The sequence below is a fragment of the Miniopterus natalensis genome, chromosome 2, assembly GCF_054644295.1.
Source record: "Miniopterus natalensis isolate mMinNat1 chromosome 2, mMinNat1.hap1, whole genome shotgun sequence".
Taxonomy (NCBI): domain Eukaryota; kingdom Metazoa; phylum Chordata; class Mammalia; order Chiroptera; family Miniopteridae; genus Miniopterus; species Miniopterus natalensis.
The window spans coordinates 149,477,472-149,500,083 of NC_142082.1; the positions used below are offsets into that span (position 1 = coordinate 149,477,472).

General features: G+C 37.6%; 1 protein-coding gene across 1 annotated transcript in view; it reads right to left on the reverse strand.

Moving 5' to 3' along the window:
- LRRK2 (leucine rich repeat kinase 2) overlaps positions 1-22,612 on the reverse strand; it is a 115,742-nt gene that overhangs the window by 70,360 nt on the left and 22,770 nt on the right. Inside the window, exons 11-15 of the mRNA XM_087814726.1 lie at positions 21,690-21,796; positions 17,776-17,905; positions 15,189-15,313; positions 9,687-9,799; positions 5-149 (exon numbers count right to left, since the gene is read on the reverse strand). Of these exons, the coding sequence (XP_087670852.1) occupies positions 5-149; positions 9,687-9,799; positions 15,189-15,313; positions 17,776-17,905; positions 21,690-21,796 (620 nt within the window). The remainder of the gene's footprint in view (positions 1-4; positions 150-9,686; positions 9,800-15,188; positions 15,314-17,775; positions 17,906-21,689; positions 21,797-22,612) is intronic.

The window sequence follows — 22,612 nt, forward strand, 5'->3', positions numbered from 1 at the left end:
CAACCTTGGTCATCCGGATACATCTGCAGTGTTTGAAGCACGGTTTCAATCACACCTTCCAGAGATAGCACAGCTAATTCATCAGGAAAATGTGCTATAGAAGATATTACTTTCAATCCACATTTCTGAATCCCAGGATTTCCAATGAACTAAAATCAAAAGGACAATGAAAAAATATTTGCTTTTAAAAATGAGTTCTTAATACTTAGTTAAAGCCAGTTATAGATTGATCAGATATAAACTAAGCATCTAAATAAAGATTACTATCCTTGATTCTGCCTCATACTATTAATTACTATTATTCATTATTAAGGTTAAAAAGCTAACACTTTAGCCCTAACCAGTGTGGCTCAGTGGTAGAGCAGCCTACACACTGAAGAGCTGCGGATTTGATTCCCAGTCAAGGGCATGTACCTGGGTTGCAGGTTCGATCCTAGCCCCAGTCAGGGTGTGTTCGGGAGGCAACCAATCGATTCTCTCTCTTATTTCTGTCTCTCTCTCCCTCTCTCCACCCTCTCCCTGTCCACTCTCTAAAAATCAATGGAAACAGTATCCTCAGGTAAGAATTAACAAAAAAAAATAAAATGAAGTAAATTTTTACAAAAGCTAACACTCTAATACGTATTGAGTACCTGTTCTGTGCCAGGCACTCTGCTAAATACTTTACATGCATTTTCTTCTCATAATCTTTTTTTTTTAATATGTCTTCATTGATCTCAGAGAGAGGAAGGGAGAGGGAGAGAGAGAGAGAAACATCAATGACGAGAGTCACTGATCAGCTGCCTCCTGCACGCCCCCGACTGGGAATCGAGCCCACAACCCGGGCCTGCGCCCTGACCGGGAATCGAACTGCGATCTCCTGGATCACAGGTCCATGCTCAACCACTGAGACACGCCAACTGGGCCTTTTCATAATCTTATTAAATACACACTAATTTCATTGCCAATAGAGATGAGTTCACTAACAGTTAAGGGCTTGGGTAACCATTCCTACAGTCACACAGATCGTAAATTGCTAAATTAAGACCATATCAGGGATGCCCGATCCCACAGCCTGCATGTTTAATCAGTACAGTGCAGTACTGCCTGTCACCACAGAAAAGACTAATAGAGAATTGAGTCTTTAAGGGCTTTACATGCCTCATCTCATTCATTTCCCCTCAGCAGCCTCAGGCAATAGGTTCACCACACTCTAAAGATGTGGAAACAAGAGCTGAAGCCACACAGCTAATAAGTGTCAGGCCTGAGACTTGAATGTAAATACGTCTGCCTTAAAAGCCCAGGATCTCAATCCACTTCCAACATTTTCATCTCCATTCTTCCAGATGGTTTCACATTATTTAGTGATATTCTACAATAGAGGCCACTTCTTTTTCCCCGCGCCCCCTGCTCACTGACTGAGAGGAACACAGTCAATGCACTTTCCAACCACGGGACCACCCCAGCCACGCCTCCCCCTTTTGAAGTCTGTGGCATAAAGCTACCTCTTACACGGCCCATCTCTGCTTTCCATGATGTTCTCCTGACTTCTCCCATGATGTGAATGGCCACCCAATCAATAGCTTTCCTTTCAAAACTTCCAGCGCTATTCTTCTCAGGACTTATTCTTTCACAGACCCTGGTCTCATGGCATCTCCACTCCAAACCTCCAACTGACGCCAGCACAGGTCACCACAGAGCTGAAGTAGCTTCAAGCCAGGCTGTCAGCTCTGGTGCCACCCTTTCAACCAAAACCTGTCACCTGTCTCACTTCCATCCTGTCAAAGAACAGATCTTCACTCCTCTACCAGTCCCGTCCCTCGGTGCCTCTCAACTGCCCCTGCTCAGGATCCTTCTGCGCCCAGGGTGTGGCTAAGGGCCCTCTTCTCGCCCGGAGCCCTTCGCCACGTGTCCGGTGGGCTCTGCCCTAAGCGTGCTGCTGGAGATACTGCACACGTTTCACCATAAAAGGTGAGATAACAAAAAAGGTAAAAGGGACATTTTAAAAGGGCAAAATAAAACATGAAAAAATTAATAACAAAATTTTAAAAACTTTGTTGTGAAAAATGAACATGAACATACACTGCTTTGGAAGCCTTTTGTTCATAGTATTCTACTGTATCCTTTTTTTTTTTTTTTTTTTTTGGCTTGTGGATTCCTCTCCTTGTTTACTTTCACACTTGTGCACGCTTGCTAATTTTTCCTTCCTTAAGGAGGCATCAGTTTCCCACTAAAGGAGCAATAATTCATGCTCTCGAAACTGTTGTGACTTAGTAGCCAGATCTATCCTATTTGCCATAGTTTGGTAAACTTTTGGTTTTGACAGGTGGGAGGGATGACTGCTCATCAAAGGATTTGCAAACTGCATTATCATTTTCTAATATTATATACAATCTGGCTTCACATACAGTACTTACCATCCACTTTTAGGGTCACCTTGTCAACTCCTTACTGTAGAGACCATTCTGAGGGCTGAGATTTACAGAATAGAAAAATGGGAACACTGCAAGAATGTAGTCAATGGAGGATTGAAACCAGACTGACAACTAGCTGAAATACATTAAGTCTGTCAAATGTAAAACCAAACGTCAACCAGCTATTTTACCTTTGAGAAATTGCCTTAGAGCCATTTTGTCATACAGCAAAAATGCTTGTGGCAAAGGTGTTATGGCAAAAAATGCTTATGGCAAAAATCCCTAGAACCTCTCCTCCATGGCCTCGCCGCTCAGCTTGGACACCATTCCATCCTTGCGCCTCCCTTTTTCCTGTCATTATTTCCATCTTAACATATCTCTGGGTAGTAAAAGTACATCAACATTAGAGCTAATTAAATGTGGGTTTAAATTCTGTTTCATCATTTAACAGTTCCATGAATTTCAGCACCCTTAAGATGAATTAAATAACATTTTCTCACAAGTGGTATTTACCCAGAAGGTGTTATTCAAGAAATATTTAAAAATTTAAAAGTGGTGCAAAGTGAAGCTCAGATCTGTCTCACCTTCCTTGCCTCTGAAATGATCCTAATTCCAGGTAGGTACTTGAAATACCTGGGGATCACTTGGTAAATTAAATGTCTAACCACTATGCTGTACACCAGGAACAAATATAAAATAATAGTAAATGTCCACTGTAATTGAAAACTAATATTAAAAATAAGATAAAATGATCCTAATAATGCTGGGTTCCTTTGAGGATGAAATGAGAACTCATTACATAATAAACATTGAGTGATGGCCACAGTTCAGGCCTGGGACTGACATCTCAAAGTACTTCTAAGTGGGAGACAGAGTATACTTAAATCAGTCTTCCATTCCATCAAGCTACACTTCCCTTCATTTCTAAACATATTAATAAAAAAGTCTACACCCTCCAACTCTACATTCTCCCCACCCCTTAATTTCATATAATCAGATTTCTGTCCTGACCACTCCAAATGAATGAAAACCATTCAAAGAAAAAAGTCCTTTTAATTACTGCTTTTCCCTCCCTTGGTTTCCATGACACAATACGCCCCTAATTATTCTCAACCTTTAAAGCCATGCTTTTGCCCATCTCCTTTATAATCTCTTCTTTCAACCCCAAACTCTGTCCAAAGTCCTTTTCTTAAAACCCTTCTGTTCCTGGATGGGACTTCATACACTCACAGGGCTGCGGGTCACCATAACAAGAGCAGCCACGCGAGGATGTTGCCAAAACCCAGGGAATACATGCTATGTGCCAGACATTCCTTCAAGCAATTCATATAGATTAACTCATTTGATCTTCACAACAACCCTATAATGTAGCCACACTATTATTAGCTCTATCTTATAAATGGAAAAAAAAAACAACACAAAAAAAACTGAGACACTGAAACTTTTGGGCAAATAACTAAAGCACAAGTGTAAACTCTCTTAAGAGATCAGCCTACATTTCTTTTTGCTTGACCCCAGTATCTTAAACTCTGATGTTCAAAGCCAAAAGTTTATCATCTTTTCCCAGAAAAGTCATATTGTCATTCTGAACTCTGATTAGTAGCACCGGCACTCCTGCTTCCCGGGCAGGGCCAGCCTCGCAGGTGTGCTCCTGTGCAGTCCCGCAGGGCTCTGTGCCTAGGAGCGCCCCATGCTCGGCTTAATGCTCTGCTGCCACCGTCCTGAAATTCTTTATAATTTTCAAACAAGGGTCCTGCACTTTCACTTTGTACTGGGCCCCACAAATTATGTATCTGGTCCTGCTCCTAAGCTCAAAATGCATCACAGGCTTATTTTTTATGCTAAAAGTTAAATCAAACTGGTATTTATAATGCGTCTGTTCTTGTCCTTAATATCATCACCTCTAACAAGTTTCTACTCAATTAGTAGTTCTGCTACCTTGAGGTCCCCTAATTTCTACCTATTTCAGATGTAATTCAATGACTAATGCCTTGCAACAGGAAATCTGTGATGTGTCTATGCAAAAAGAGAATTCAGTGTGTCACATTATTAAAAGGGATGGAGTTCAAACAAACTATTTGATAATTTAAAATAGTGCTTATTTAATTTTTGACAGTTTTGTAAATTTGAAAAAAATATACACACTCATATATATACATATTTGTGTGTATATATATGATATTTATAAGCCCATGATGAACTTTTTTCACTTAATCTAATCTTATACCTTGAAAATAGTAATTTATTGCACTATGGTTCAAATAGAGGTTAAAACTAATTTACTAGTTTATATTTAGCAAGTGTTGACTAAATGAAATCTTTGGGAGTGCCAATGGAAGGACACGTACAAACATTACTTAGAAACATCCCACCATCTATGCTCCACAAGTTTCCAAGGTTTTCAGAGAATACATAAATAACTAAAATGGTTTCTCTGATTGAGAGGGCTAGCCAGCTTAAGGCTAGGCTCTTACCTAGCTTCCAGCTAAGTCAACTGCAGTTCAGGAAAAACTTTCCAGGAAAAAAGAGGGGAAAAAAGATTAATGTACAGCTAGAAAGAAGGCATCACAGTCTAGGACTAACCTTGAGATATATCCTAATAAAGTATTTGGATTTCATGAAAAATATTCCCCTGAGCAGACAGGTAAAAATATCATCATTTAAAAAAATGTAAAAAAGCAGGTCTCAGGCTTCTGCACTAAAACATTCAGTACTAAAAGACAGTGAACTGCCTACAAAGTTTTCAAAGAAAGAAACTAAAACCCTGATACTTTACAACAAACCAAAATGTCTTTTCAAGAGTCCAAATATAAAACACCACCAGCACCAATAACAATATTCTAGTGCTCAGGCAATAGACCTTTTTTAAAGAAACTCAGACAACTGAAAGATGAGCGGAAAACCTATACCAAAAGGACTTGCAGTGAACATACAATCCATGTAACTACAGAAATAAGCTGAAAACAAACTTAGGAAGTATGGTTACAGAGCTGAACATAAATATAGGCTCTGTCAATGTAGAATTTAACAGAAGTTGGTGGGTGAGAAAACAGGTAACGTCAACTGCCATTTACTGAGCACCTACTATGTCCTGAGCACTGCACGGAGTGCTTTACATCAATTCTCTCATAAACACCGTCATAGTAACCCGAAGTGAAAAACTGTTTATCATCTCTGTTTCATAGATAATGAAACTAAGGCTTTCAGTAACTTGCCCAGGGTACATTAGTGTGTAGGTGGCAGAGCCAGCTTCAAACCCAGAATCCTAATCCCAGGGCCCACAAATTTAACTATCAGAAAATCTGGTTCCGGCAAAGCTATAAAGGCAAATGCTGTATAATCTGCCCTGAGTGAGCGGCAGAGGGGAGGGGAGGTGAAGACATAAGAGAACACACACTAATTTGTTACAGTGTCCATAATGTTCACACACATGAAAGAAAGTGAGTTACCTGGGAGATAGGTTCATAGTCAAGGAAAAATGGGGATTTCCCACGGGAACACAAGAGGAGTCTGAACTCCTCTTGTTCAGACTAGTTTTTAGTCTCTACACAGAATTATATAATTTGGAAGCAGTATAATTTATTTAACTAGGATCTCTTGATAGGCATTATACTGTTGGGATAGACTAAATTAAGCTGTAATAACAATCCCAAACTCTCATATGTTGAAAATAGAAATAAGTTCAGTTCTCACTCATGCTTCCCGTGTGTTACAGGGCAGGAGGGGCGTCTGCTCATCACAGTCACTCAGGGGCCTCTGCTGATGGAGCAGCCACCACCCCAAACGATAAGGTCATCGGGCCTGAGAGGATGTCCTCCTGAAAGCCGGCTCGCCAGGAACATAATGTCTGGTCCAGAAATGACAATCGTCCTCCACTTACTACTCCTTGGCCAAAACTAGTTACATGATTCAACCTAACTACAAAAGGGCGAATAAATACCAGGATCACCAGAAGGGGGAGAACTGAAAACACCTGGCAAACAGCGCTAATGGTTACCACACAGGATTTAGTTTGTTGCCACATTTGTCTTTCCACAAATAATGCCACAATGATATTCTTGTTTAAAGACTCTTTGTGTACTTGTGCAAGTATGTCTATGTTATAAATTCTTAGAGTGGAACTGTGGTCAGAAAACGTGTCTGTTTGACTTTTAACAGATATTGCTAAATTTACCCCCAAATTAAAATTTTAATTTACATTTCATTAGCAATGATCATACTTGAGACCCTTTCCATATGTTTATTTTTACCTTTAAATCTCATCCATGTGTAATGAGTTTTGGTAAATACGAAGCTTTCTTTGCTTTCCCAACAAGGCTGCAGAGTTAGTTATTCCAACACAAGTTCCTGAGCTAACTATCCGCCCCCCTCTTGGGGGCATATCATATATAAATTGCACATGTGCATTTGAACTTGTTTCCTAAATCACCATTATGTGGCACTGATCTATGCTCTCCACTGCCAACGTCACACCATTTTAATTACTATAGTGTTTTCATATGTTGTATTATCTGTTGGAGTTGGGCCATATTAATTCTCATTTTCCAAAATTCTCCTGATTACTCATGCATATTAGTTATTTAATTAATTTTCTCACAATGTTATACCAGCTTATCTTGTTCCAAATAATACTATTGTTATTTCTCTTAAGGATTCATATTGATCAATTTTCATTTTTTTTAAAAAATAGTCATTTTACCAAAAAAGACGGTATACATTTTCCTATGTTCAACTCTCTCGTAACTCTCAGTTGAGTTTCATAGTTTCCTTTAGTCCTGTAACCATTTTTTTACTTTACTCTTATGTGATTTCGTTTGTTGTTGTTATTTTTGTACATGGGCTTTTTCTCTCCCTATGTATTATTTACAATTGAAATAAATATCTCCAATATTTAAACTGGGTACATTTTGCTTCAAGGTCTCTGTGAAGGGCACAAGCTCCTGGGTCTGCGTCCATTTAATCAGTAGATTGGTTCGACTCTGTAAGTTCCCCTGCTAAAGACAGTAGCAATGTCACTGCACACAAAGCCCATCCAGCCAAAATGAGGGGAGATCTAGTTCTACTTTGTTCTTTTGGAAATAATACTGGGCAAATTGATCTCCCTGGAACAGATGACTGGAGGTTTTCAAGTGTGAAAAAACCTAAAAGGATCAGGCATAAATGGAACATCACTGTTCCAGACAGATTTTAACTTCAGCCTGGCTGTTATTGGAATTATATATATCCAAACAGTGATTCACTTTAATAAACACTTTTCATAGTCTTTGCTTTGTAAATCATAGTTGAACTTGGGTTTTACCTTATTTGGAATTCTGCTCCCCAAGAACAGACTTTTTTTTATGATAATTGATTTCATTGTCTCTGTAGTATTTGCAGATGCAATGAATTACCTGGGAGATATGTAATATGAACATGGAATTCAGTGCCTAACACAGTTCCTTCCACATGCTTAGTTTCAACAAATATTCCCAGAATCAAACTGAAACTATTATATTGCTATATTCAAGAATCATATTGTCTGAGTACAAATGAGTCACCTATATCACAGACAAGCCTGTGATGTTTGTAACTTTTATTCAGAGTGCAATCACAGAATTTTAGAGCTAAAGAAATATTTACATTTATCTTTTAGAGCATTTTTATTAACCGTGGTGAAGGATCAGGGGAATAACACAGGGGTATGTTTGTTTGTTTTTAAGAAAAAGTCACTTCTATTTACCCATGACCTTAACTCCCCAGCCCCGAATGACACTCACTGTTTAGTGAGATGCTGTGTGTCATTATTCAGATGTTGGCATGGAAAATAAGAGTGTGGAAAGATTTCTCAACCACTTATTTTGGGATTATATAATCTAAATAAATAAATAAATAAATAAATAAATAATAAATAAATAAATAAAACCTGGGAGCTGACTAATTTTCTTGTTCTCACGGTATTACTGGCAGAGCTGGGTCTCTTGACTCCCAACTCAGCTATATCACACTCACATTCAGTAACTTTAGAAAACATGGGCTAAGTAGAATCAGAGCTATCTTAAGGCTTTTCTGGTACCTCTTGCTCCTCACAGACACACACCATGAATGCAATTAACTGCTGCCCTCTCTATGTTCCTAGAGTACTGTTCATGATGCTAGAATAGCTCACAAATGCTAACATAGAACTGGCTTCATGCATGCCTTAATCCCCCTAGCTAGATTATGGGATCCATGACACAGGGTACAAAACGTATTCACTTCTGTCTTCTCAGTGCCTAACACAGTTCCTTCCACACACTTATTTTTATCAAATATTCCTAGAATCAAATCCAACCTATTATATTGCTATATTCAAGAATCATATTAAGGTTTGAGTACAAATGTCTCCTATATATCATAGACAATTACATGATCAAGTTCAGCTGAAATTGAATTTGTAAAGATCTCTCTGCAGGCTATATTCTAATTAATTCATGACATTTTTCAAGGTATATTAAATCACATGGACTCAGTTCCATTAATGACCTTGATTGCCCTCTTCCTTTCATAAAAACATTAACCCTAATTAACCTTTACGTCTTTACTCTTAGATCTTTTATAAAGACCCAATTTATATTATGTTAAACTTCCAAACCATCTTAACACCGTCAATACCTTTGTCTTGAACAATATAAACATAATTTCTCTCTTCCCCTCTTTTCATACTTAGTATGATTTACTGATTGTATTAATTATAATATATTTTCACAAATATGCATAGATACGGAACTACCTAAAAATGAGAAGAGACAATGCACAAGGAACCACTTCAGAGGTTATCTCTGAGGTGAGCAACGAAACCAAGCCAAGGCCATCAGGGAAGACTTTCAAGTTGTACTGCGTGTGTCTTTATGGGCTGAAAATCTCGAAATAGGACCAGAAAAGAAAAAGCAGCAGTTGGAAGGAGACAGAGAAAACAGCAGCCACGGCTCCCGACACAGCTCCTGAGGCTCAGCTACAGGCCTAGCTCCTCAGTTCCCTCTCCGGCTGGGCAAACGTGAGTGTCTTTATGATACTAGCATTCAAATTAACCCCTTCAAGCCAGGAGCTGACAGGACACTCACAGTTGATAGTTGTAGTTAATAGTATACTTATCCCAGCGGGAATGGCACCCCTACATCCCTATTGTCATCTTACCACATACCTTCTGAAACCACATAACCTCCTACTATCAGAGTAAACAGGAGACAGAAAACTTATACTAAAAATGCCCCCTATTTCTGCAAATCTCATATTCCACTTAACAGTATAAAGGCAGAAAACCTATATTGTACATACCCTCTTCAAAGACGCTAGGACCAGTTTGTGAATATCATTCCTGAAACACTGTTTTGTAACCATATGTAGCTTGTGCTGATATTCAGTATCTTCTGTGAATTCTTCTGGCATGCCTAAATGCAAAATAAATACATACATGGAGACATACTTTTCTCATAAAGATTTAAGCTGAACACATTGTCACTTGTTAGGAAGGATCATAGTTAACCCAACAATATACATGTACTTCTTTCTAATACATGGTTTCTTACCAAAGGAAAAACCCCTAGCCTAGCTTAGGAATTTATAAAAATAGTGCACCACTGAATATAAAATAAATACAGTGAGTGCAGATGTTTGCTGAATTTTAAGGAGCAAGAAGTTATTTTGGTGGAGGAATTTCCTGTCGCTAACAATCTCTTTTGTGTATGAGTAGGCTGTACTCATACAAAGAGCTAGAAGATTTCTGTGCAACAATGGACAACTTGAGAAAACCTCAAAGTTATTTGGACTACAACGAAAAAAAAGGTCAGATATAAAATGTAGGCATAAAAGAGCAGCTGGATCATAGGAAAAAGAAAAAAGATTTGCATTTTTAGTATTATGCTAGGAAAGAGCATATTGTTTTCTGAAAAATCCGCTAAGGCTGTATAACAGTATTGTTATTTAAAGGAAACATATGCCTTATTAGGCTACTTTGTAGCTGAAATATCCCAAAACTGTTGGGGGAAAAATGGAAGCTAAAAAACTGGTTATACAATAAAATATGAAGTAAAGTTACTATGAATGAATGATGTTTTCAAAACCAGAGACTATAAAAATACTTATTAATAAACAACTACTTATAATCTTTCTCTTTAAAATTTGTGTTAACACAAACTATAAATTGGCTGTAGGTAGCTTTTCATTTTTTAACCAGAATATGAATGTCAGCTATCAGCTAGTAACTATGTCTCAGGCAATCTTCCTCCATGCAGGGAACCCACAGTGAACAAGCCAGGCTGCATTCCCAGACTCCTGGAATCTTCAGTAATCTTTTTTTTTTTTTTTTTTTTTTTTGCTATTGTCTTATTAAGGTGCTGTCTACACATTGCCAAGCAGATACATTTTGACTTAATTCAGTTTATTCGTTTTAACAACCCATCCACATTATTTGTCCTCCCAGCATCATAGTTCTTCTAGCAATATGACTACTGCTTCTTTATTTCCTTGGTACTTAAATACATACGATCTTAGTTATATGTGGAAACTAATGGAAAAAAACAAAAACTGAACAAAATAGGACCAGAGGCATGGATGCATGGAACAGACTGACAGATCTCAGAGGGAAGGGGGCAGAGGGACTAGAAGAGATTAATCAAAAACATATATGCATATATACATAACCCATGGACACAGACGACAATTTGGTGAAGGCCAGTGGGGGCTGGTTCTGGATGGAGGGAAGTAAAGGGTAGAGGGGATGGGAGACATCTGTAATAGTGTAACAATTTTTTAAAAAAGCAGTCCTCATTTTAAAATTTATTCAAACAGGTTCTGACATTCACTATAAGCTCTATGACCTTGGGCAGGTCACTTAAACTCTGTGTCTCATTTTCAGTGACCAAGACCACATTAATTTCTGAGGCTGCCCACTATATCACAGGCAGATGTGACCAGAAAAATCAGGCCTGTTGAGTAATAAAAACCTCATGCCCCATGGAGCAAGTCTTATTAAACATCTTTCTTATATAAAGACCAAATGAACGTTTCCATACATTTCATCTCTGGTTGTTGTTACATCACTTGGGGTTCTACTATTCAAAATGGATATAATTTCCTTTGCACATAATAGCCATTTAAATTGTATGAACAGCAAACTTAATGAGAGCAGAATCCATAACTTAACCATTTTCAGGTCTCTAAGGGTTTCAAGCAAAGTGCTTTAGAGAGAACTGCTATTCAATACACTTTTGTTGCACAAATGTGAACTTAAAAGCACCTACTCTGGGGTTAGGTTGCATAGGTTGACTATCTGGCTCCATTATATAAATGACCTTAAGATCTCTGCATCTTATGACTCAGTTTTATCATCTGTAAAATGGTAACAACAAAAAGGAGTGACTGCTTTATGGGCTGCTGCAAGAATTTAAAAAATTAATATACATAAAGCACTTCCAATAATAGCTGACACACTTTAAGTGCTTCATGTTGTTAGGTATTATTGTTACTAGCTATAAATGAGGGGATTTTAATATAGTTTTTGTATCCTCCTGAGTCATCTCTTCTCAAGATTCAGTCCCTCTTACTGTCCTTATGGATGTGGTTTTATCCCAACCACTTTCTTTGATGCACTTTCCAGCTTATGTCCCTTCTTAAAGAATTTCAGATTATTTCCACTAGAACTAACAGGAGTTAAGAAAGGATGAGCCAGCTCAGCCGGGCGTGTCTCAGTGGTTAAGCGTCGACCTAGGATCCAGGCGATCAGGGTTCGATTCCCGGTCAGGGCACATGCCCGGGTTGCGGGCTCGATCAATGACTCTCTCATCATTGATGTTTCTATCTCTCTCTCTCCCTCTCCCTTCCTCTCTCTGAAATCAATAAAGATATATTTAAAAAAATAAAAGAAAAAAAGAAAGAATGAGCCAAAGTGCCCATCAGTAGCTGAGTGGATAAAAAAGCTGTGGGACATTAACACCATGGAATACTACGCAGCTGTAAAGAAGAAGGATCTCGTACCCTTGGGGACAGTATGGATGGACCTGGATAATATTATGCTGAGTGAAATAAGCCAGGCAGCGAAAGAAAAATATCACATGATCTCGCTTATACGTGGAATCTAAAGAACTTAATAAACTGATGAACAGAGTAGATTCAATGACATGGAAGCATAGATGAGACTGACGAATGTCAGAGGGATGGAGGAGGGCGGGTGGGTGGAGGGGGAGAGAGTAACCAAAGAATTTATATGCAGATATGCACAAGCCAAGGACACGGACAATGGTGGGGAGAGGGACTGGGGAGTGGGAAGGAACGGGGTGGAATGGGTCTTTGGGGAGAAAAAGGGACGTCTGTAATATTTTAAACAATAATTAAAAAAAAAAAAAAAGAATGAGCCAAATGATGTTTCATTAAAATAACTTGGTCTTGATTATATTTTTAAAGCAACTGGCCCAATCACTTCAATAAGTTATTGGTATAAAACGGGAGGAATTCAGCAGTACTAGATTGAAAGAAACTTAAGAGCCATAACACCAGAGGCAAAATGTGGTAGTAAATTGGATGCTGAATTATACAAGTTTGCTGTAATGAATGTCTTTGTTACAATTAAGGAAATAGGAATATGGTCTAGTTAATAAACAAGTACATGTACATCCAGATACCTTAAAAGTACCTCCACTTACCTGGGGTGCTGACACCACAGTTACTAACTGATATACAGAATGGTATGGTCAGGGACATATGGGACCGTAAGTACGGTGTGGCAGGGCGTGACACAGTGTCAGTATGACATAGCAGCACAGAGTAAAGTAGATGATTAACTCTTTACCTAACAGAGAAATGTATTTATATGTTGATATACATAATGTGTCTATTAATATATATTTTCACACATAAAATATAATCCTAAAGTTATAAAATTAGTTTCAAGGGCCCAGTTTAATACACCTAAATATCATTGTAAAAAAAAATAATTTAATTCATCATTTAAAAAGGCCATTTAATAGGTCTAAATGATTCCTGACTATCAATGTTGCTTCACAGTCAAGCTAAGAACAGTAAAAGAAAAATTGTATTTGAAACTTGTTTTTGACCTAAAAGAGTATGATTTTTATTAACTAACAGATCCGATTCTACATATCTTTTGATTATCTTTAAAATTCAAATCCACCTCCAAAAAGATAGGGCCGACACCTTTAAGGATCATCAAAAGGGTTTCGTTCTCTTCTGATTTTTGCACTCTACAAAGAGAAAATTTTAAAAAACAACTCAGTAATATTTTTGAGGAAAGTTATCTGTTAAATTATATCTCAAAAGTTGACTGACAACTATGAATGGAACACTATGATTCAGTTCAAAACATATTTATTGAATAGCTATTTTTAGCAAAGGTACCAGGAGATTAAAAATAAAGCCCTGTCCTAGGAAATATTTATACTCTATTACTGATATACTCTTATACTGAGAAATATAAAATACCTGTATGATAGCAGATAATGGTAGGTTTAGAGGGATTTCATTTTACAAGGGAAAAAAAACGGGCTTCAAAAAAATTGGCAACTTTAGGGAACCAAAAACAGTAATATCCCCGATACAGTACGGATAATTAGAGGGTCATGTCAAATGTATCTCCTATGCTTCCATCCCTTCCCCCACTGCTGGGCCCCCACCACGTCTCCCCGACTAGCATCGCTCCGACCCAGTATCCCTGTAATCAGGCTCTCCCCTGCCACTTGTCCTCCACACCACAGTGCTCTTGTTATAAACTGCAGATCTGGTCCTGACACTGCAAGTTTTAAATACCTTTAGGAAATCTGAATGGACTTCCATTAATAAAGCACAAGTCTCTGGGTGCTGCAGTCAAGGCCCTGAGCTTCAGGCTTCTGCCTGTCCTCCCCGATCACCCCCAGGCCCTGCTCTCCCCCCTCCACGCTTCACTCCCCACAGGCCACGTGCACCTTCTCCTGCTGGAAATGTCCTTCCCGACCTTTCTACCAGGCCGGCCCTGCTCACCCTTCAACCTCAGTGTCACAGTGTCTGACCTGCCCCTTTGAATAAATTCTTCATGCCTCCATCAGTGTTATCATCGCCTTTATACAAACATCTGTAACAGCTCCTCTCATACTGTCTGAAAATTAATTATTTACATATCCATCTACCTCCGAGTTCCTAAAATAGTACGATCATGCTTGCTTTTTCTTTTCACTGATCTTCATATCTTTGTAGCCATCGCTATGTTTAGAACATGAGGCATTTAATAAGTATGTGTTGAAATGAATGGAGGAGCGGATGTTTAGAATGGACTCTGAAGGACAAACAGGTCACAACAGATGTAAGTAGGAGGTAGAGGCGGGGAGATGGAAGCTATTCGGGTTAATGAGTAAAAGCCGCAGGGTTATATTTGAGAAAGATTAATTCAACAACAGAGTAAAAGGTCTAAAAACAGCCAAGAGAAGGAGTGTGAAAATTAGTTAGCTATTTTTATAGTTCAGACAAAAACAAAACAAAAATAACTTGGACTCAGTGATGCCAACAGAAATAGGAAGGAATTAATAGAGACGGATACTCTCCTTGGAAATGAAGCTCCACGATTTACAATGTAATTATTTCTTGTGTAAATAAATTATTGAACTTTCTTATTAAATTTCCTTATAAATTAATCTGTTCCACATCGCTTTCCTTTATTTGTGGATTAGTGGAAAGATTTGCATTTGTTCAGCAGAAAATGGTCCTTTAATTTTTGCCTAGAAAAGTTAATACTTGTGAAAGGTCAAAAATCCATTTAAATTGCTCTCTCTTCCCACAATCGATTATGTAACTCACCTGGAACCATAAAATGTAAAATAGCTCGAAGTGCCTCCAGTTGCACTGCTGATGACGTCTCATGACTTCTCATAACTGTTATTATTTTGGGGGCCACTGCTGCCATTATATCCAGGGAAGTGTTACTAGAGATACAATATTGAAACGCCGATTAAAAATGCAAACTGGTATCATTGTACCAGCACCAATTTGAAACAAAGGCATGCAAACAGAACCAATATATTTCACCAGAACAGGCTATAGGAAAATGCATTTGAACTCAATAATATAACTTTAATTATTCTTTAATTAAACTTTAACCTAAGGAAGATGAATTCACAGTAACCTGGGAATTCTTTTATTTTGTTGCAAACACTAACAACTTCCATATGGTCTCCACATGGGTTGCCGGCAACAACGATGTAAAGTAGATGTTCTTATGCCCATTTCCCAGATGAAGAACTTAGGCTGACAGAAGTTAAATATCAAGATCCTATCCCTAGAAGGTGACAGAGACAGGGCTGGAAGGTAAACTCCCCTGGCCCCAAGGCAAGGGCTCTTTACATCACACCACCCGCCTCTTCCGGAACAGCAGCACCGGACTTCCTACACAGTCCTCTCATTAGTTTTATTCTCATTAAAGTCTTGATTCCTTAAGATGTTTTAGCTATTCCTTCTTAATTTCATTTTTCTCATTTTCAATTACAGTTTATATTCAGTATTATTTTGTATTAGTAATCAAGTACTTTACAAAGTGGTTCCCCCGATATTTCAAATACCCACCTGGCCCCATACATAGCGATCACAATATTATTGACTATATTCCCTAGGCTGTACTTTACGTCCCATGACTACTCTGTAACAACTCAATCCTTTCACCTTTTCACCCAGTCCCCCCAACTCCCCTCCCCTCTGCTAATCATCAGGCTGTTCTCTGTATCTATGAGTCTGCTTCTGTTTTGCTTGTTGTTAATCTTGTTCTTTATATTCCACATATAAGTGAAATTACATGGTACTTGTCTTTCTCGGGCTGTCTTATTTCACTTAGCATAATACTCTCTAGGTCCATCCATGCTGCTACAGATGATTTCATTTTTATGGCCGAGGAATATTCAGTAGGAACCACGCCCTGGCTTTGCACGGTTCCATGGTCATTGAGATACAGTCTTTCTTTTCCACCTCAAAGTTCCAGTTTTGAACACATCCCCTCTTCGTACCTTCTCCCCTTTGGTAAACCCAGCTGGGTCCCTACCGCTATGCCTCTTGCACATCACTGCCTTGCATCATCACTGTAGTGTGATCATCTGTTGACGCATCAGTCTCCCCAACTAGGCAACGGGTTTTCAGTGGCAGGCATGTTGTCATAATTAACTGAATCCCAGGACTGACACTGTATACAGGTTACATGTGAGAAAATAGCCAGAAACATGAATTTCCCAGAATCTACAGGATCTTAAACTGTTGCTTACTCCACTGTGTTTTTGCCTCATTTATAAAGATTTACACACTTCCAGGACCATAAAAATCACCATTTAAGATAAGCTTCATTCAGATGTTCCAGAGCAACATTTAAATAAGAGAAACACAACTCAAAGATATGACATACAGAGACATAAATAGATTAGCTGGACTGATGATGGAAACAAAGAAACCCCATTCCTTATAAGTCTATAGATGTGCTACACACAATTCCTCACACTATACGCATTTCCTTTATTCATATTTAATAGCAGTATTAATAATAATAGCTATGATTTATTGAGTGTTCATTCCACCAGGGATTATCCTGATCCCATTTTAAAATTTAATTCATTTAATTCTTACATTATAAACTTACAATTTATGCGGCTATTATCATCCCTCTTTACCAATGAGGCACCTGAGGTTCGGAGATTGAAACAGTTGGCTCAAATTAGTGGGAAAGCCAGGACACAAAATAGGTTTTTATTGCAAACATCTGTGCCGTTTAGCTTTTCTTTTCTGCATGGCAGCTTTCTATATAGCCTATTTATTTTTTGAAATTTACTCAGACTATGACAACATGCCCTCATATTCTTTGGCATTAAAAAGGCACTGAGCACATCCTGGAGCCCTATCCCCCACCCCCGGGTCTGGTCTCTGCTGTGCCCCTACCCAGCCATGCCATCTTAACATCTCCAAACTTTCTAGCTGTGCATATAAAGTTTTCCCAGCTAAGGAATATACAGGAAGAGAAGACAGTTCATTCAACTGAAGGGAAAACCATAAATTTTAGTTTTGAAAAAGCAACAGTTAGAAGCCATGTCCTGATCTGAACTTTTATGCCTTTCACACACAATCACTTGAAAAACTATTTAAGGTTCTGCGCCATATAATCACCACTTTTAAAAACGCAGTCAACACCAAACATGAAGTGCAAATGCAGACTTCAAGTATTTCTACAACCTCACTCGTCCCTTTCAATGTTCAGATAAAATAAGTCTGGGGTATCAAGAAATGGGGTTAAATCACACGTTTCCATTTTCAAAGGCCTTGTTTTCCTTTTCACTCTTAGAAATATGGCTGAAATATTGATATTCTACCTGGTGCAATGTTATATATTCTGCATAAGGTTATGGGTCTCTATTACCTTCCTTCGAAAAGATGATTCAGCATTTTGCAGCCACTTTCAGCCACCTCAGGAGAGTGTAGGTGCTTCTGCATTAACTCCAGCACGTTCAGGTAGAGGCCTTTTGACAACAGGATTTTTCTGAAATTAACTACAAGATTTTTTTAATGTTACCTATAGAAATGAATGCACATTGCAATAAGACACAGAATGCTAAGACAGTCCAAATTCCTAGGAGAGTATATACAAGTACGTATGTAAATTATATTTCACTGACAACTTAAAGACCATTAATGTTTATTTATAATATATACCATTTCTAATTGTTTTTCATTTATGACTCATTTGTTGAGGTTTTCATTTTAAAAGTTTTATTCACAGAGTAGACTGGTAGCAATGCAATCACTAAATCCTAGTCCATGTGAAAATACTGCTTTTGCGGAATAATGTTTTAAAATAATGCCCTCCAAAATAAGAATGAAAGTTACATTTCATTCTAATATTTAAAACAATTTCATGAAATAACTGTGCTTATATAGAGCTAAGAATCACTAGGTACACTACACAATAGATATCTGGGAATGGGTTACAGGCGTAGATATGGACCATCCTCTCAGCCACTGGGGGACTATGAGGTGGGGCCAGGGACTGGGGCCAGGCTGGGTTGCCTTCAGCCTTCAGCTGCCTTCTCCATTTACCCTAGTGGACTGTACAAACATTTTCATTTCTATGTATGCCTTCACGTGCAAAGGAATGGAAAACCCTGATATAGACTATAAATAATTACGTATTTTCACAAAGTAATACCAAGGCTTAAGAAACATATAGATATGCTTTACAATGAATTTTACATTCTATGTAGAAAAATAACCATATCCCAACAATAACTACAGAAAATTTTCCTCTAATAATAAACTTTCTTTGCTAAATACAAGTCCAATGTCTTAAAGTCCCTGTATAAATATCAATTGTTTTGAAACCTCTCTATATAGATATCAATTCCAACATTATTCAGTATAATTCAATGCTTTAAAAGCAGTAGAAAATAAAACTTACAAAGTTTTAACTTAAGTACTACTCTGAAAAATGAGTTATTAATCTCAAATTGGGAAAGGAAAAAAAGAAGAAAAACTCAGAAATAAGTGGAAGTGATATACACAATCTAAATTACTGACAAAATTTGGGGGGGAAATAATACCTTTTAAAGACACCTAGAATATCACACATTAAAATGTGATAGGAAATTGGTTATTTTACTTGATTACATCAGAAGTTTGAATAACCCCTCCTAATGTAGTTAAATTCTAACCATAGAGATACTTTAAAATACAGATGTTATTCTAGACAAGCAGTTCTCACATGTTAAGTGTGCCTCAGGATTACCTGCGAGGTTGTTAAAACATAGATTGACTGGATCTCAACTCCAGGATTTATGATTTCAGTAGGTTTATATGGGGCTCTAGAGTTTACGTTTTTAACAAGTTCAGGAAATGTTCCTGGTCCAGAAACCACACTTTAAGAACCACTGTCCTGGACATTAACCCAATTTGAGACTTAGACATTTAATGAAACACTAGGCCTGGGAGAAGAACTTACATCATTAGAGTCCCTTCATAATTTACAGAACATTCTACACATTTTATCTCATTTACCAACTATCTACATAATACTTTTGACCTCATCGATTCCATTTTAGTGATAAATTATCTGCTTTAAAAGGCCAGGAACAATGTGCAACTAACTTCCTTGAGGTCTTTACTTCAATAGTCACCTCCTTTCATGGCTGCCTAGTCACAATTTTATCTCCTCTGACCCCTAACACATATCCTCCAAAAAAAATTGCTTCATTTTTTTCTTAACTATGTGACATATCAGGTATTTTTATTTAGTCTTATTATCTATCTTCCCCACTAGAATTTAAGCTCCATGAGCTTGGGATTTCTATCAAATTGATTTATCTCAAGTGCCTAAGATATTGTGCAGAATATAGCAGGAGCTCAATAAATACTAACTGAAAAAATTGATTAATTAAATGAAAAAAAATGTCACACATGATGCTTGATCCCTTGCCTTGGAACCACCATGGCAGAACCCAATTCTTCTGTCCTTTTTCTAGAAAACCATAGCCAGCCCTGCACACCCAATGTTCTCAAGTGTCTTTCAAGGAGAAGTTGCTGAGGAAGGTTGGTAAATGAGCCGCTCAATGTCTTAATACTTTCCTAAGGCAGAACTCCAAGGACAAAACAAAGATCTGAGAACAGTTTACCTGGCAGGTGGCCAAGAGCAAAGAAATAAGGAACCAGGAAGAGCAGAGAACTGGCTCCGAACAAAGATATCAAGGTTGACTTCAAATGTAACTGATCTTCGGATACCATAATAAGCAGCAGCCCAAATCTCACAAAATCGTGGCTGTTTTGTTGGCATATCAAAGACGATTTCCAGGTGGTTAAGAATTACAGCACCCATGCAATGTTTGTACATGGTAAAGATTGTTCTCCTCTCTTAGGTGCCCCACAGAATGATAGTCAAGTGGGGTCCTCATTTTCAGGAGTGAGATCCCTACCCAGCTTCTGTACAGTAGAAGATGGGTTTCGAGAAGAGCAATGTCCTTTCTTTCCACTCCTGCTCTAATTCATTATCCCCAAGGGCATCCCCTGTCTGTCTCTAAGGGCTCCTGCCAGCCCAAGCCTTTTACTAAAGTGCCATCTGAGAGGTGGAGCGAGAAAGGAAGACATGGAAGAGGGAATGCTTTTCCTCCTGATTTGACTTACATAACAGCATGAGAAAATATGCATGAGGTGCTTTGATTCCTTTCCCTCTCCCCAGGTTCTATACTACACTGGTCCCTGTATCAGATTTTCAATATTTTTTCTCTTTTTCTTTCTCCAAAAATATCTTGCAAGAGCTCTCAAGTCCCAATGCCTTTATAATGAGTTTTCTCCCAAGATTTTCTGACAGCATTTCCTGTTGTGAAGGCTGAAACCTCAACAGCCTGAGTCACATTTTTAAACCTGAAGAGTCTTTCCAAAGCTAGAACAGCCATTTAAATCTCCCTAATAATACAAAGCTATATGACTTAACATGAGAAGAACTATTTTTTAAAAAATATTTATAACGGACAATTTTAAAATGATGAATTTTTAAAATGACAAATATCTCTTTACCCATTGCATTTCTAAAAAGATCTCATAAGAAAATAACAGGAACAGTGTGTAAAGCAAAATAAAAAGACTGACCATTTGGCGTATATTCTAGGTACCAAAAAAAAATCCCACTGGACACAAGCTAAAAGTCCATCAACAAAGAAATTGGTTCATAAAATAGAATATAGGCATACATTGGAAAACTACACAGCCATTAAAAATGATAATGTAAGAATTTATATTTATCAACACAAAAAATGTAAATTTTGTTTATAAAAGAGTATATGGTCCTATTTCTGCAAAAAAAAATAGGGAATATATTATATACATCATGTGAAAGTACATACACAGAAGTCTAGAAGAAACACATCAAAATGCTTATTTTCTTCATATTTTTACCTATATATGTTATATATACATATATTCATATTTATATATATATATACATATATATCTCAGATACATATACATAATACATATTTTACAATGTATTGTTTTCTACTTTTTAAAACATAAAATGTGGCCTGGCCAGCATGGCTCAGCAGTTGAGCATCGATCTAGGATCCTGGAGATCGAAGTTCGATTCCCAGTCAAGGCACATGCTGGGGTTGCCGGCCCGATCCCTAGGAGGGGGCGTGCAGGGGGCAGCCAGCCAATGACTCTCTCATCAGTGATGTTTCCTATCTCTCTCTCGCCGCCTCTCCCTTCTTCTCTGAAATCAATAACGACATATTTTTAAAAAGACACACAAAATGTGTTTACATTTATTAAAAAACATGGAGCACCCCTTACCGTTTTGTTCTAAGAGAGTCGACAGAGCATTTGCAGATGCCCGAAAGACTTCCTTTGATGAAGAATGCATCAGCATGGACAGCATGACCTCCCTGTGGGCTGGGAACCTGGCACAAATTCCACCACAGTGTTAATAAACAGTCTTTTCAATAATTATCTCAAATACCCACGTATCATTGTCTAATCTCTCTAACAAAAAAATAGGGACATATAAACATTTTATATCACCTCCACTTATAAGAGTGAATTATGGTTAAACAGTTTTATATTTTAAAATTAGATTTAAATCTATTAAATGCTAATAAATTAGTATTTCTGTTTCTTCTAAGTTGATAAGCAGTAGAGGGGGGGAAAAGTTAGCAAATCTATGAAGAGGTGGTTAGAGTTCAAAAAGATAAAAATGAGAAAAAAATATAATGGAAGCAAGAAAGAAAAAATACAAAATTGTAAAGAAGCAGTGTGAGTTTTTTAAAGGCAGAGCATAGATATATTTTCTTTTAATAATGTATTTATTTTAAAGATTCCTATGGCGATTGAGGAATGAGTGTGCTATGAAGTGAAATTTATAACTGCAGCATGAGCCCACCTTACCCTGACCCCTTGAAAAGATTGTTCAAAGTGAACCAGGATTACTGTTTCCTTTCAAAATGGAGATGTTTAATTAAATAGCATATGTGTTATTAATTCTCTTCTGATTGGCAGTGGATCACTATGCAAACAGGCTGCCAAGATTTGAATATTAGAATTTAGAATATTAGAATATTTGAATAGTAGACTATTACTATTTAAGTTTCCAAGATAAGTCATTCAAGTTTTAAAATCTGGAGCATACTGAAAGCAAACACCATAAACGTAATCAGTTGCCAGAAGACATGGCTGTGGCCCTGATACAAATCTGATATACACAGATCTCCTGTTTGCAG